Source organism: Streptopelia decaocto (genome assembly GCF_964273445.1).
Source record: "Streptopelia decaocto genome assembly, chromosome: 3".
In the NCBI taxonomy this organism is placed as follows: domain Eukaryota; kingdom Metazoa; phylum Chordata; class Aves; order Columbiformes; family Columbidae; genus Streptopelia; species Streptopelia decaocto.
The window spans coordinates 4,822,679-4,840,274 of record NC_138656.1 but is presented as its reverse complement, the minus strand read 5'-3'; the positions used below and the strand labels follow the sequence as shown (position 1 = coordinate 4,840,274).

General features: G+C 39.5%; 1 protein-coding gene across 2 annotated transcripts in view; it reads right to left on the bottom strand.

Moving 5' to 3' along the window:
• Positions 1–17,596, bottom strand: part of PLCB1 (phospholipase C beta 1) — a 361,445-nt gene that overhangs the window by 21,295 nt on the left and 322,554 nt on the right. The window contains exon 32 of one of the 2 annotated variants that reach the window (XM_082050061.1): positions 1,281–1,345. The exons of the other annotated variant lie outside the window; for it this stretch is intronic. Within the exon in view, the coding sequence (XP_081906187.1) occupies positions 1,307–1,345 (39 nt within the window). The 3' untranslated portion in view covers positions 1,281–1,306. The remainder of the gene's footprint in view (positions 1–1,280; positions 1,346–17,596) is intronic. 2 annotated transcript variants of the gene reach the window in all.

Genomic DNA, 17,596 nt, shown 5'->3' with positions numbered 1-17,596 from the left:
CATTTACTCCTGCATACCTGTGTGCGCTGAGACTGAGGACCCAGAAAAGCCAATACTGCCTGCCTACCAATTAACCAAAATCCTTTGCATCCAGGAAACTGCAGCAGAAAGGCAGGTTTTGTTACCAAATACAGTCCTCACTGAGAAGCCATGATGGTTCTCTCTTCAAAGACAAGCAAAGCATATCAAAGCATTTCAGAAGAAACCAGTAGAAGGTAACATATTAAATAAAAATACAAAGCGAGCAGGATTCACTGATTAAGTGACAAAAATGTGTGGCTTACTGCTACCCCCTTGACAGTGAAAGCTTCAGAGCTCCTGCGTGACTGGATTTACGGAGGTTTCAGAAAGTTGGCTTCTACATAATCATGCCTCCTGACAGCAGAGGCACCCCTGAAATAATACTTCATTCTATCAGCATGTTCTAATTATCAGCCCTTCCATAAAGCAATGAAACAAACTCTTACTTTAATCTAGTTTCATCTGTCTTCCTGCCTTTCCCCAGTTGTCTTCTGTTCCCTCCATCCTCCCTGAAAGACTCACTCTCATACCTCTAAATCTTCCCCTTTAGGCTTCATTAATCCTGTTTTACTGATTCGCATTCATAAATTCTTTCTCTTTGTCCCCCAATTTTTCCTCCTGCTCTGATGCGCTGGTTAATCCTTTCTTTATCCCATACTCTGGTGTCCCAGATGACAAATCCCTAATTTATCTGCTTGGTAAGCTTAATCTTCACAGGTATCCAGAATTCTGACCTTCAATACCTTTCCCCATCTAAAACCTCTACACTCAGATGCTCTCAGTTCCTACCCTCACATCCTCCCCCCGCATCAATCTTCTTCATTTCTTTGGCGAGACGTTTCATAGTCCCTGGTTTTCTGATCTGAGAGTACTGCAGCTACTGTGAGCAGAGAACAGAGGATTTTCTGATGAGCCAAAGGGCTGTGGAAAGAACACTTGGCCAACCACGCTGTTACACACAGCCCCTGACCACTGCACTGAGGTGGGGCAAAAGCGGCAAGAAATAAAACAGGCAGGGAGACAATGAGGTGGGGTATGGTTTGAAGAAGCCACAAATGGCTTTCCCGGTATAAAAAGGATGTAATGGCCAGTGGCAGCACATGTTATGCAGCTAGCAGATAATAGTCAGGGCTATAATGGCTCAAAGATTTCAGATAAACCAGCAGGCAGTAAATTGTGGATGCTCCTGACTTAGTTTTGACATGTAAAATGAAAACAACATTAGCATTACTAGATAAAAAGGGGAACGTTTCACTCACTTTCACTATAGTCTCATATTCCATTTCTACTTCTGTTTTTCCTCTACTTCTTGTTCTTCTATGCTCTTTAAAACAAAACCAAGGATCATTTCAATTTGATGTGATTAACAATTACTCTAAGCTGACATGACATAATTCTGTGCATTACAGTAAAACAACATCTCTTTCATCTATGCACTTAATGAAAAACAAAATATTACTTCATGCTTCTGTGTGCTGGCTCATTAATATTTGACTAGGAACACGTTAGAGAAACCAGTCTATTTATCACAACCTGTCGCTCCATACTAAATGAGGACTGTGTTATGTGGGAGATCCGCGTTCAGTTGAAGTTGCAGCTTATGCACATCGCAAGAAGTGTCATGTTTTTGTGGGAGGGGGGAAGCAGCATGTATCTGAAGGAAAAAATGAGCATCAGCCATGCCACCTGAAGCGTACGCTTGAAGAAATACCTCCGGCCATTGCAGTCAAAAGGTCTTAATACTGCAATCATGCCTAATGCCATGAACTCGGTGTGGTTGGGATGGAAAACCTTGCAGGACAGGAGTGGTGCTGCTCTTTGACCAGACAGCTTATTCCCTCTGAGTCAGCCTCGCACGAGCACCTGGGCAGGACGAGGGACGGGACGTGCTGCTGTTGGAGATGTTACCGTCCACGCGCTTTCATCCCGAGTTGGTGTTTCTCTCTGGAGCTGACACTTCTGTTTGACAGTTCAAAAGAGCGGCAGGATTTCCAGATTGTCCCGTCAACCTGGAACACCTGACGTGCTGCAGGCAGCTGCGCGCTGCTCGAGCTGAGTCCCGGGACAGCTGCGGTCCCTTGCGCACCACTCCGAGCAGCCTGACCCAAACTCTCTCTTGAAGAGGTCTAAGGTCTGGATCAGAGAAGTCCTGAAGGTAATCCAGAAGCAACCAAAAAGACCGAGGTGTTTTAGTTTCTGCAGTTACTAGAAGACAGCTATAAAGTTATAGCCGGAAACTGAAATAAGGGTGATATTTTGGTTCTAAGCGCAGCCTTTAAACAGCATTGCCAGGCCATTTTAAAGGGAGTGCAGTATGTTTCACTCTGTGTTAAGTTATTGTGGTAACTGTCTTGTTTTACTCAAAAATGAGTGTTATTTCAGTATTAAGTGATTTACTGCTTTATATGGATAGTAATTGCATGAGTATATTGCTGAACTTGGTCCTGTTTGTAGAAGTGAAATCACAGCTCTTTTATAATACAGTTGGTACCACTAAAATCTTGACACTTCCCACATCATGTACTTTATACTCCATCACGTATTCAGCACAGTATTGTATTTACATTGCTCAGGAGCCAGAGCTGTAAAGGCATCCAATGTAATATGGTGACACTGGGTGAGAGTTAGCCCTGGAATAATTGCATGTGAGTTCATTGAGGTAAATTGTATTTTGTGTTAGCTGTCAGGTTTGTTACAAATCAAATTGAAACTTGAAACCTTCAAAAAGAAATAGAAACAAACAATAGCAGAAAGTTACGTTTTCTTGTTTAATATTCAAAGATTACATAGCTGAATAACTGGAGAAGTACTTTTAAAGATTTTCACAAAACATTTCCTCGCAAAGCATTTTTTTTAAGCTGAATATACTTATTGAGTCACTTCCCTGGAAATGGGTGAAGCAGCAGAACAATATATTTGAGCACTGTGTCCTTGTTTTACTTTCATGCAGATTCAAAAATGCCTTATAATTTGAGTCACAATGGCAGGCAAGAAAAATTACAATTACCTAACAATGTGGCTGGATTTGATTGAAAGTCTATGTAACGGAACTTATGCCACCTTCTTATATTCCATTGCAACAAATGAATGAAACTGTTTTTGTTTAGTATTTTCTCCTTGAACTCTTTCTCACCTTGGTAGCAGTGGGCTGTAAAACTAGTGCATTAACACCAACACAAATGGTGTTATAAGATACATGTTGGGTATAAGATGGTCAGGAAATGGGTGCCAGTGATCGTGGCCGCTTGCACCACTTGGACATGCAAAATGCATCTAAAATATTAGCTGAGGAAGCAGAAGGTGACAGTTTGTAGCAGAAAAAATGTAGCAGCAAGAAGGTGAAATGTAAAGTGAAAAAAGAAAGCTACTTTGTTTTGCATAGTTCTTAGCACTTCTCCTGATGCACTCCATTTTTCCATCCCTTTGATCTATATACTTCACTGGTTTTGTGCTCCCACTGACAGACAAATCAGATAAAGTGCCTTACTTAAAATTGACAATTTTTACAAAATTACATGTACGTCTGCAGCACACAAACATTTGTTACTGTGTTGGCCTAGTTACTTCAATGAGGCTTGTAACTACTGAAAGCAGGTTAAGATTTGATTAGAAATTCCCTTAAAATCAGTCTTGAAAAACACCGCTAAGCATCCTCTTGCTAAATTCCTTAGTTTGTGCAACATTATTGCTTTGCCTTACTTTTGGCACTGTTTTTAGCCAGCCTCCCTGTTAAAGTACGCGTCTGGGGTTGTAAAAATGTGTGTCTACTTTGCATGCAGGTATGTATGGGCTGGTGCTCAAAGGCCAGGAGCCGGTGTGCAGAGTAGGCTCAGCATTTGCAAATGTGCAGGTTTTACCTACCTGGAGGATGAACATCGGGCTCAAAGTAAGTCAACATGTCAAAAAACAAAACAAAACAAAAAAAGCAACATCCAAAAATGATAACAAACCAACTCTACTTAATCCAACTGAGGATTTTGCCTTTGGTCATTTCTCAAAACACAGTCCACTGAAAGAAACAGAGATATCTGGATAGCATGAATTCCGCAGGGATAGGAAATTATAAAGTTAAAAGATACAACTATTTAGCTGGAGAGTACATACCACTCCAACCCTATATTGTTTATAGAGCTTTTAACAATATAGTCTGCACTTGCACCATTAGGATACTCCCGATCCAAATGACGCTAATGTACCAGACGTATATTATATATTTACCACATGCTCCAAATGTCTTGCAGCATAAGAAAGTGAAGAGAGAAACACAGGGATTAAAACAAACCAACTTTCAAGATCTCTTCTATTCTGATGGTCATGACTGTAGTTGTCGTAATTAACTGGTCTTTAAAATCCCCAAGCAAATTCTTGATTCTAGTGTGAGAATTGTATTTCTGTATGTACAGACATGGAATTAAGCAGCTTTTTGTGAAATCTCTATTGCACACATAATACAACACAGGAAAGACGTATACTTTCCCAAATCATCATTAACCAGCCAAATACCTATTGCTTACATTAGTGCTGAGACTACATTTAAGAGAAGACACACATGGGAACTAGAGTGTGGAAGAACACTAATGACAGGGTGATGTGTCCAAACACTATCTGCTATTCAAAGTCAATTCTAATGCTGGTTTCCTAGCAGTTTTCTGAAGACACCAGACATCAGAAAGTCCAGAAATCAGTCCTGCGCAAGTTTAACCTTTTAAAATACTGAAGTTGAACATATTCTGGATTATCTGGTGATCCTGAATGTATCCTCACTTGTGCAAAGGGCCACGAAAAAGGCTGCATGTTATATTTCCGGTTTCTAGGCTGCTGTGAAGAGCTGTGGCGCGTTCTCATTCATGGTGACATTACTGCAAAGAACTACTGCCACAATTAGTCCAGATTAATATTCTTGCTAATGCATAGAAATGTGGCACAGAACCTGGTTATTTACCACAATAAACCACGCTGACCTAAGACCTGCAGTCAAATGTTGTTAATATGACTGTATCCTTTACAATTATCTTTTATGTACCTTTAAAACTACAATGAAGGAAAGTGTATTGTGTCAGCGAAAAGAGAAAGGGGATACTGCTTATTGACAAGAGCTGACTCACAGCACATCATTTAGTTCTCTTAATAATTCACACCTCTCTCAGTTATTCAGTAACTTACACACGGTGCTGTTGGCTTTGCCTTTGGCACACACTTTAAAGTGTTTTCTGGGACCACAGCAGCACAAAATCACCACAGAACAGATTTTAGAAAACACTATGATGGGCAATGGAAAAGTTTTAAGAAATAGTACAACCTGAGTGATTTTTAGAAATGAAACATTCATGCCTAACTCCGTTTCCATACTATACTGCTCTTATCAAAGGTTCAGCTGCCTACAGGAGACTTCTTCACCAGCGGCAACTAGAGGGACATATTTCTGCTGAAACGCTGACCAGCTAATTAAGCAGCAAGCAGAGCTGACTGGCTACTCAACTGGGGAAAAAAAGACAAGCCACCTGGAAAACAACACATACTGTCCATTATTTAATCAAAAGACCACAGAAAAGCGTCTTGGCCTTCATGGACGAAGCTCTGGCCTAAATTACTAAGCCATGACCCCTTTCCAACACTTGTTTCCAGCTGTGTTGTGTGTTGTAGAGTTCATCTTCAAAATAATGTGCCAGATGTGTTTTACATGAGTGTTCTGTAGACAGGTATCTACACACAGAAGACTGAATTGCAAAGCCAAGCAGAAAAGGAAGGGTAGAGGTCATGCTTGCCCATGGGTGTCATCTGCAGCAAGGTTGCACAAACAGACACTTAGGACAAAATCTATCTCATGGCAACACAAAAACAGTACAAAAAACATTTACGGCAAGCAACCTGGAGTTATATTTTGAAAGTTGTGAAATCTTATTATATTCTTTCTTGGATCAGACAAGATTCTCCATGTCCCCGTCACAAAGACAATGCACATGTAGATTTGCTTATTAATTGGTCCGAGACTGACTGTGAAGTAGACAGAGGAGGAAGTTCAGGAGGAAGAGAATGGTCCTGGCTTTGATCTCACTTGGTGAAACAGTAAAACCAATTCTGATTAATTCTACTGTGTGCCAGTGAAAATCACTGATTTAACGACAATGTGAGTGAAAGCAATCACTACACAATTTCACACAATCCAACCACAGCAAGAGGTTCATATGCACTTCTATTGCACTCCTATTTCTCGCCTTGGGTAAGAAAAATAGATTTCTATTCTTGCTTCCCACTGATTACTTCAGTTATAACCTTCTAAAATATCAACTAGTACTATAAAACAGCTCCAAAGATTAAGTCAGAATATACATTTTTCATCTCTAAAAGAAAAACCCCAACCCGAGCCAAACCCCAATTACAAACTCCAGGCAGAGGATCACTGAAGTTCTGTAGGTACAAAACATTATACGTATCACCTTTCCTGTATGTAGAATAACATTAATTTGCTTGCAAGCCGGATGAAGATCAAGCAAATGGAATTTATTTATCAGAAACATACTTCCATTAATATAACAAATGACCATTAGACACAAAAAGTCCAGTTTGGGACTCTGTTATCCTCTGGTCAAGCACGAACAGTTAATACACTGTGGTAATGAGGCCAACAAGATTGCGTGAATTTCTCACTTAAATTGAACGTCTCAAAGACTTACTCATTTAGGACACGGGCTTGCTCCACTGGAGTCAATCTGAATTTTGCTATTGATATCAGCCAGAGTACATGAAAAGCTCACTCCACAGCTGAGAGGTAGTTAGGCAAGCCCTGTGAATGAACTGCTTATCACAAAGAAGCAAAAATTACTTTAAAAATGGAAAGGATGCTAAGGGAGTCAGTACTGCTATAGCTAATCCAGAACAGCAGGTCAGTGAGGGATTATTTTAGGGTTCATCAGCAGTTATGAAAGAATCCATTCCAATCTGGTCAATTAAAGGAAATGAAAGAATCAAAGGGAGTTTGATTACCTGTTGGAGTGGGCTAAGCAAAGAAAGCAACTATAGAAGTACATTGTGTTTTTACTAGGCAGAATGATTTTTTGTTATTACTCAGTAAACACTAAAATAACTGAAGTCATGAGTTGACATGGCCACTGAGAGATTTAGCAACTACTCACTTCTTTACCAACTAAAATAAAGCCATTTTAGCTGTTCTATATGGGTCCCATTAGTGTAAAGCTGGATTCCTGTCTGAGTACCAAGGCTCCTATACAGAAAACAATCAGTGTTCACAAAGCCTGTTATACAAGAGTACGAAGCTGTCAAAGACTTTGTGCGAGAACCTGCATTACCAAGGACACTTTTCCTCTCATAAAGACTTGGACTAGATCACCCATTCAAAATATTCCTTTGATACAGATTAAGCATCTCAAAATTTCATGTTAAGCAATTCTGAATTTTCACTCATCCTTCAAAACTCAAGTGTTATAAAGATGTATATATGTGTAAGAACGTAACAAGAACAGGGAAGGCCCTCTGTTCTCTGCGGTGAACCAAAAAACTAAGAGAAATCAGCTTAGCTCCATCTTAAAAATAGCTTTCTGTCCGCACAATGCATAATTTTGAAATAAGGTATACAGTACCTAAAACTGGAACTACTTGTCCGATGCCTAGTTAAGCATCAGCTAACCTAGTTATTTCTGTAAGAACGCAGCCTGCAGCAATATTCTGTGATGGCTCCATCTTCCCTCTGTCCTTATAGTAAACAGGTCAAAGAGAGTAAAATCCAAAAGCTTTTCACTGAAACATACTCGCTGCCCCAATTTAGCAAGTGCACCACATTATTTGCTTGTTTTATAGTGTAAAGTGTTCATACATGGATTCTGTAAGTGAAGTATTTTCAGGGGATGTAAAAGACCAAGTTATCTGATCTCGACAGTGAGATAGAAATTGCTTATCCATAAATGTCACTCAAATTTGGAAGATTGTAAATGAAAATAATCTTCTCCTATCCCAAAATGTCATTCTAAATCACACCAGTACGTATCCAAAGTGATACTAATAACAGCTCTGAAATGATTATGAGCAAATACCAGTGAAACTGAGATAAGCATCAGGGAAATGGATGTCTCATTGATTCAATGCTCCCTACAAATGAAATAGTTTAGTTGTCTTATCTGACAAACTGATTTCCTTTGCAACTTTCCACAAGTCATTTCACTGCTAAGGTCTCAACTCTCCCATCTGCAAAAGTGTATGAAATATACGTTATTAGTTCAAATTTTAATACTACTAGAATCTGAAAGCAGTAGCGTAGTCTTGTCTTACAGAGCTAATGTGATAGCTTAGGCAATTTTAGGTCTTTCTCTGCGTTAAATATAGCAGATTGCACAGCTTTCCCCACAGTAAAAGGAGATTTATTTCCTAAGAATGTTCAAAATCCAAATCCGTTTCCTAATGAAATGTCAGATAAAAGGATCTTTTACACACAGACCACATCAAGAAAATGTCATCTCGCAAAATTTCATTAAACATTAAATGATTGTGAAATAAGCAAACAAAAATATTATTTTTTTGACAAATTGTTATTAGTCCCATTTACTTCCTAAGATGTAATACATATGCCAATTAGTTCTTTGAATGAGTCAGTGGGGGAAGTCCCTTCTGTCCCAATGCTCCGTACTCTACATTAAGCTCGTTAGTTTGTGTCTAAGAACAGATTTTCAGCTTCATTCTTTTCTGAAACCAGAGTTCGCCTCAGACAGATAACGTAGCTGCTGCTGATAAACTCAAGATGCCTTAATGTCAATTTGCTCAACAGAGAATCTTGCTTATTTGGAACTAATTTAGTACAGCAGTACCTGTTTAAAATCAATTCACAGCAGACTATTTCCTATTTATTGCTAATTAAAATCATGGAGTTCCTGTTCCAAATGGCATATAACCCTGAAAAATTAGCTAAAAACCCAGTGTGTTATTGACTCAACTGGTGGACTATGTCTAGACTTACCACCTCATTCTGAGGTTCATAAGAACAACAACTGCAAGCAATGACAAAATGGCCAAAGTGAAGTCAGGCGATGAGGGAAAAGTAGGAGCCACTGGCTGAGCTTTGTCTTCTCAACATTACGAAGTGCGGAACAGTTTAACCATGGTTCTCATCTCCTGCCTGGGGCACCAAGAGCACAGTAGGTTGGAACTCTTTCTTGGCACATTAAATCTGGGGAACCACCCAGCTTTTCTGTCTCAATTCCAGCCCTTTCCGGCCTTGAAGAGAATAATACTTGAGTTGTACGCCAAGCAGATATCTGCAGGTGGCATCTGGGTTTGACCTTACCCACCCACACTTTTGTTGTCAGGTTTATACAAAAATATTTTCAACTGATTGTGCTGGGTGGATATAGGGCAATTCTTTCACTTCTGGAACACAGTGAAGTCAGGAAAGGACACAAGCATAGGAAGAGCTGAGAAAAATGGGTATTTTAGAGTGGTACTGAATTAAGGAAGATTCCACCCATTGCTCCTGAGTGTTCACGTTGCTGAGATTTGAGTCTCTGGCCGGCAGAGTTACCGGGAAAGCAGTTCGTACTGGGCCAGAAAAAAATGCTCTATCATGATGCCAAACTTCCAGAGGACACGGAGAAGGGCAGCGCAGTCCATGTCTCTTCTCACTAAACCTCATAAACTGAAAGAAGATGCAATTACAGGAAGAATGTGCATTATTTTGGCTTACTAGTGAATCAAACCTTCTACTTCTCCAAAAATCTTTGCCTCATCCCCACAGCAAAAGTCTGAAATCTGCTCAGGCTTATCTTAGGGCGATCTAATCAATCGCAGCATCCTGAACTGAATTTCCACCGAGAAGTTTAAGATCCTATGCTAAGAGTGATGTACAAATTTAAAAAAAAAAACCTCTAGGAAGCAACCCTGCAGATTTCTGAACAGAAATGTCTTCAGAGCTTTGGCAAATCAGCTGCCAACAAATGTCTCTTTATTTGCACCAAGTCCAGCAACACAGAACCACTCCTCTAAAGCTTTTATTTTATGTGCCCAGATAAGCTGGTTGTCTGAGCACTGTACATGTGGGTGAATTTAGAGTTTAATCTCTCAGTAAATATTCTGAAAGGTAACTTAAACAAATGTCAGTCTGGAAGATGCCTAATTCTCAAAAGCGACAGTCATGCTCATTTCAGAGCAATCCCATTCAGAACCAATTGTAAGAAGATCCAGACCCAAACTGTAACAAATGTGGGCCAGCAGGTAAAATTCTCAAACCAGAAGTAAGTGAAAGAACTCTTTATTCACCAGGCTAAACAGACGGTGATGAGTGAGGGCTACTATGTTTTAAAATGTTGCACTGAGTCTTACAAGACTTAAAAGGCAAATGCAAAAATCTCAATGCTTTATAAAACCAGGCCTGAAAATTCACAGCTTCAGAAGAAACTGGATTTTAAAAGTGTTTAATTTTGTTAACCAGCACTTTCTTTTACACCCTAAAAATACTTATTCAAGAAGTTATCCTGGTCTGCCTCTTTTAGTTGTTGAAATTTTTTTAAACAGTGCTTGAATATATTAATCACATTGCAAAAAATAAAATAGGTGTGTATTTAATGCGATAATCATACTGAATGTATATTCACTAGGTTTAACAAGAAAGAAGTATTTCAAATTGGCTTTCACAATACAAGTGTTTACGTCGAATATTTACATGCTTCATCTGTTTGAAAACTCTGTTTAGGAAGTAAGTGGGGCAGGGACTCTGTGTGAGAGGCCGATGCAGAACTGAACACTTCAGGGTGTCTGTTCCCGCTCGGAGCTATTGCAAACTCATGAGCGCTACCATTGCTCAAAGACATGGGGTCCTACTCTAGCTGCAAAACATAAGGAGGCTAAAGCAAGCTTGTAATATATTAAATTTATTCAAACTCCATTCCCTCCCCCCCCCGAAGGATGGCTTCAATTCCAATTTATGGATAAATTAAATCAGTGAAGCTAAAGCGGATAGTATCCCTAGCAATCCTGCTTTCTCTCCTGAAGATTATGCCATTCTTGCAGGCATGGCTGAGCAAATTCTGTATCTGCTTGCTAGTTGCTCTTGCTTAAATTAATTAAGTGCATTAATGTAATCTGCTGCCAACTGGAATTTACATTAACAGGCAGGATCACAACTAAGGAAGAAAGTTGGGGGTTACATATCCCCCTTGGCCGACGGCAGGGAGAAAGCTCAGGTTGAATGCAGCTGATAGAGTTCTCTAAGTGACCAAAGAATGAGAACCTACACATTGCCTGTCAAGTCTGATTAAACAACCATGTTTTTGGTTCCCTTCAACCTCATTGAGTAGTTCAACGCGCCTGGCAAGCCAAAAAAGCCAGCAGTGCTGAGAATTTACGAAAGGGAGTTGTAAGTGCCAGTGGGCAATTCCCTCCCCTGCGGCAGGTCCGGGCTGGGCCAGGACAAGGGCTGCAGCTCCCAGCCACTGAGGCAATTCTGAAGCACCGAGAAGCGATATGAATGCAAGCAAATGTCTGCAATAGCACTTATTTTCTGTGCATTTCTTATCAAATAATGCAATCAAATTAATAACATGAATAGGAATACCAATGCATGTGTTGATATTTAGATGATGAAATGCACCTCTGTTGTTCGGAGGACTAAACAGTTTCTGTACTTTGAAAGGTTGAAACACTCCATTTATCTTTGTCTTGTTTTCTGACAAAACTTATTTATTTACTGTATGTCAGGGAGAAACCTAATTTCTAAGGACATTTTCCAATTAACTTTCTTAATTAAAAGGTTAGACTCAATTGGTTTATAAATGGTACTATTTAAAAGCACAAAATATGAAGATTCTGGGAAACAGCACTATCAGAAACGATCCCAATTGTCGATCTCCAGGTGTTACAGATGTTGTCTGGCATTATGAATGCCCGCTTATTTTTGCCTGATTTGTACATAATTTCATTTGCTCTAGAAGTCTCTTACGTTATTAAGGAATTATTATTCTCTTTGGTTTCTGTCAGTGCTATAAGCAAGTGCTCACATGCAAGTATGCACTTTAAACTATTTGCTTTAATGAGTTTTATGTTGAAGTTCTGCTCTGAATATGAATCTGTTACAAGAGTCTCTGCAGAGATCCAGCTTCATGAATTTGTGCTGGAATCCAGTAATACCCCGGGAAACGTGCTGCTGCGCTGATTCACACCTCTGCCATTCAGACTGAGATCTTTACAAATCAATGTGAAAACTCACAGTTTCAGGAGGGACCGTCATGTCAGCTTGGGTCCAATGAAAACCTTCATGAAGTTACTCTAAGTCTTTCACGTTATAGCTTTGAAATTAATCCAGACTCATGGATAGAAACCTAGAGATCGCATTGCTATGTCTGACTTGGTGATCAAATAGAAAAAGACTCATCCAACTGAATAGTTCACAAGTACCAGAGAAAGATTTAAATCCAATAAAGTGAAAAAAGAAGACTGCAAGCCACTTTTAAGCCCTAAAATTACTTATTTCCCTAGTGCACTTATACCAAGTGAATATCCACACTTTTTACGGATACAAGGATATTTCACATCTAAAAATAACTTATGCTGTACACTGATCGCAAATCTAGATATACCCAAGGCAGCCTGTAGCCATAGGCCAATTTACAATACTTATGTAAAATGGAGAAAGAAAATAAGCTGAAAGCAAAAATCAGACATTATACTTGTCACATATCCATTGTGAACATATGCAATGAGTTATTGGAAACTTTCTCTGACACACAGTAATTTAGATGAACATACTTGTTAACAGCTTCAGTACTAAACCAGATAGTTTTCCCATAGGTTGAAAAAATAATCTTCAGTGAACAATAATAATCTTAGGTTGTGAGAACAGGTATTGTATTTTCAACATATGATATATTTCTCCTTTTGTAACGTCAGTCAGCTTTCAGCAAGACGCATTCTTATCCTCAAACACAGGCAGGTGAGTCAACTGAAGGTAACGCCACCTCTTCCACCCTCACCTAAACGCTGGCCTGAGATGTTCTTTATTATGGGCAGGTATAAACATATGGGTAACGCTGCTGACGTCCTGACCGTCTGGCAACAGCTTCACACAACTTCTAAGCAGCAGTTTTCTTTGCTTTACTACTAGAGAAACAGAAATAAATGTGGTTTGATGCACTTACTGCAAGTAGAGGAGTTTCTATGTTCCCATAAAATGCTTTCAGAAATAATAAAGTTGGAAACTCCAGTAGGGCCTCATCGTAACTGGCGAAACCAAATAACTCCGAATTTTGAAAACAATTAGTCCACAGTATGTGAACACACATTTTAAATTAGCGTGTTTGTGTGCAGACACCAGCATTGTATTCTCATTTGGTAGTGGCGTTTCTGACCGCATGAGTCATAACGCGGGGAAGGGAGGCTGAGAAAACCCGATGGCTTCCACACTTCAGGGCGCTTCCTTTGTTCAACAAGAAAAATTCTGCTTCTGTTCAGGACAATATAAGAGTGAACTTCTTTGCATATGTTAAATCCATTTTGCAGATAGCACAGAACCTGGAAATCCATAAATCTGCCTTTCCCCTTTTTTGTTTTCCATACAAGGGAATCTCTGACTTCACCGTTAATGCAGTCAACTAGGAAAACTTGAGCAGACCACAAAACTCCTTAGTGGGATTAGTGGTTTCAAACCAGGACTGGGAACCATCAGAACTGGATTCTAATTTTGCCATGTAGCCATCTCACTCTGAAAGATGCTTAAGCCAAAGATTTCAAACACCGACACCTAAAGTAAAGCAGCAAAAGTTAACTATGCACTCCTGGAGAGCCTTTAATACACAAAAAATGCCATACTGCATTGGAAACAACACAGGAAAGTTTCATTATACATTGCTTTCCTTTTGCAATTTTCTGTTCATTTTAGATTTCAGACCCACAGATTTAAAACTCGGCCAAATTTGTCTTGATAGTGTCATTTCAACTGAGCTACAAGTATTTTCTGTTTGCTGGGTTAAGCTTCAGAGGCTTTTAAACACTGCTTGAAAAGCTAAGTTTCCACAAAAACAACCCTTAGATAATATCTAGAATCTCTCTTTTTAGCAGCAATTGACTATAATGAACTATTTTTGCTTTTATTTCATGTCTTCCACCTCATTTGTACCTAACCCTGAATTTCATTGAATCCTCAGTCATTCACTGAAATATAAGTATGCCTGTAGGAATTAAAGTAATCCCCGATTTGAAACTAAATGTAGCCATCACTGACAAAGTGCAGACTACCAAACTGGTAGTAGCGACCCTAAGATTTCCCAGACTTCGGGATTTTCCCCTCAAGTATTCTTGTGATGGCAGGTAACCCTCCTGTAGTCTCTGCCCAGTGGACCAATCCTGTTACCAAGGTCACCTTTGCAAAATTATATTTGCATCCAGCTGACGTTGATTCATGTTGCCAGATGGCGAAGGACAAAGCACAATCGCTCAACGCAACGCGTGACCTACTTACATGCCTAACAATCTGCTGTTTAATACTCTGGAAATGCATAGAGACTTTGATTAAAAATTTAATTTTGTTTCATAGTTAGCCCACATGTGGCATATACATTTTGCATACCAGATACATCTGTTCCAACAGGGTGGTAGCATCATGCCTCCGACTTCTTTCTAAAACAGGGCATATGAACGCCTGTCATTTCCTTATTTACTAAAGGAATTCTTCAAAATAATTAGAAGCGATTGGTTTACACACAGACAACTAATGAAGAGCCAAACACTCTCATGCTGGCACCACATAAATAATGACAACAGTAATATGTCAGCTCTAGAAAGGAAGAATGAAGATACGATACACACAAAAGTCATGTAGAGTTTCTAATAAAAAATACTGAGGTCATGGGGAGACTCTTTGTCTGTGCTTAAATAAAGATAAGTGGGACAACATAATGTCTGCCTTGACTACAATGTGAAGATATGCAAGAATACTAGAAGTGACATTTGGTCATTGTAGGTCAGATTCCCCAAATTGCTCAGGGCTTTAGGAATATAACATTAATAACTACCAGACTGAATGAGCCCAATGTTGACTAAGACCTGTGCTCTGCCTCTGCCCTTGGCTAGTACCAGGTGCTGCACAAAGGTACGAGAGCTCTAGAGCAGATGCAGGTAAAATAATTTCCACCTTTAAGATGGCCTTCCTGGTCATGATCTCTAGTAGTGAAAGACTGACTTTAGTCCTGGAGTCCAAGTTTTAGCAAAGTTTTAGCTTTTTGCAAAGCACCATTCAACAAGAATTTAACCTCTGAAAATGTCATTTCTGAAGTGGTCTCCAATCCCATTTTCAATCTACTTAGCTTTGACAGACTTTCGAGGGCTTGGCACCTATGAATCTAGCCAAACTGTGAAGAGTCTTGAGCATTCAGCAGCTCCTGTTGTGAAAGTTCACAGCCAGACCCTCAGGAGAGTTTAGTGCAGCGCATGAAGCTTGGCACGTATACCTCAATAACTCTTCTAGATGGAAACAGAATGCTTTTAAAAACATAAACCCTCCAGGCTATGAGAAAGGAAAGCAGAAACAGTAATGACTGCAGAGAAACAAATCTAATGTTCTATCACAGATTAAGGAGGAGGTGACAGATGCAAGTTGGAAATCGTCCCATCCCATATCAATGTTACATATTCAGGGGGAAAGGAGAAGGGAAATACAAACTCAGGGAGAAGCAGTTATATCATCATAATGCAGACAGTGCTAATGAGGTGATTATATATAACAGAGTAAATGAAAATAATTGGCAGGACATAGACTAAAATAAAACTTTATCAGTGAACTGAATACTTTATTATTGAACAAAGATGTGAAGAGTTACACTCATGATCTATCATTACATTAGCTGGCATTCTGAATTACTCCTGTTGAGTACTACCTAAAAGTAGACACTAAACCCGGCTCAAGTGTGCTAATTACAGAAGGAACCATTCCCTGACGAGCTTCTCTCCAACTTATAGGTCTTGTGAGCCTAATTTTTTCTAGCACCACAAGTATTTCCCCTGTCCCCATAGCTCTGCAAGGTTATCGTGCTAGCGGAACCACGGGACGGTGCATCAGGAACGTTTGACCCTGCCGAGCCCCTGGTGTTCGCCGCATTGCCAGACACAGTGTTGGTTTTAACCAAGAAGATCCCTGACCCTCTTAACACTTGAAAGACGCCTAGAAAAGACATTCCAACCGTGGATGAGAGACGACAAAGATATCTTGCAAAGCAAAACAAAGACGGCCACGAGTTTGTAACTATTGTTTTCTCTACATTTATGCTTTATAGAAAAGATTTACCCAGGAAAGTGCTGTGTCTTAAAATTGTTATTTGACACAAATTGAGTTTTTGAGAGAGGAAAATAATGCACGCATACAGAATTCAAAAGAAGTAGCAAAAAATTGGCATTTATGTCATTATTGAGGAAAGCACAAAAGTTCTGGAAAAAATACCAAGCATCCCTTTTTTAAATGAAAAATCAGAGAAAACTCTTCTTCCTTTAAACCAAAGGAAGCCCAAAGCCTAAATTCAAGCCAAATTTTCATGTGTAAATTGGAACTTTTACTATCTATAGAACAATAACTTGTTTTACAAATACTTATTAAGTATTCATAGGAAGTCTAATATTATTATTAGTCTATCATACAAAATGTGTCTTTGTCCTGACCAGTACATCAGCCTCAAACTGTGGTAAAGCAGATCCTCATGGCGCAGGGCTAGATCCTGTCACTGTGTCCATCTGGTGGACCTGATTCCACAGCTTCTGTTCTGCATGAATCTTTTTATCCAGAATGTCTTCACTTAGAGGCACCAAATGCAAAGCAGAAAGCCTGTTCTAGACAGGGACCCTATTATAAATTTAAGGTTGTGTATTGCGCTCAACCCTCAGCAAAGCTCCCACAGCTTTGCAGTCAGAGACCTGCACAAAGAACCAGGAGATGACCTGGCCTTCCTATAACAACAGTGCTATTGATAAGCATACTTTATTATTCTTCTGTTTTGCTGAACACCAAATCTGATGATACTGCGTGGATAACACTTTACTGCATCTGATTAAAACTTCAAGCATCTGATGTCCATTAGGGCTGTGCAGTGAAAGCTCAGACTAAGTGACTTGAGCCAGGTCTCTCTCTGGGCTGCTTAGCAGAGAGCATCCTCCTCCCTTGTTGGCTCTGATTATTTTTCGACTTAAAAGTCTGTGGAGGAGGCAAAGTGTCTGTTTAATTTGCTGTTGTGTGGGAAAGAGGAAAAGGTGTCTGAGATGCTGTGCTGTGCTTGGAAATTGTTTGCTCTTGGTACAGCCTCCAGTTTTCAAGCAAAAAACCCAAACACAATTGAAGAGAGGCTCCTTAAATGAGAACAAAGCAAACAGAGATGCTTCATTAGAACTTCCCCGATCCTTCTTTTGTTGTCAAGTCCACTGTTTTTTTTCTCCTTGGCTCAACTTAAAAATGAATTATCTTTCAGAGAAAACACAAGTTGTTATGGTTATGTTAACAATACTTTGAAGAAACAGGGTTTCTTTTGGCAAGTCTGCCTTCAAGAAAACAGATAAATTTAGTAAAAAAAAAAAAAAAAATCATACTTGCTCACTCTTTAGA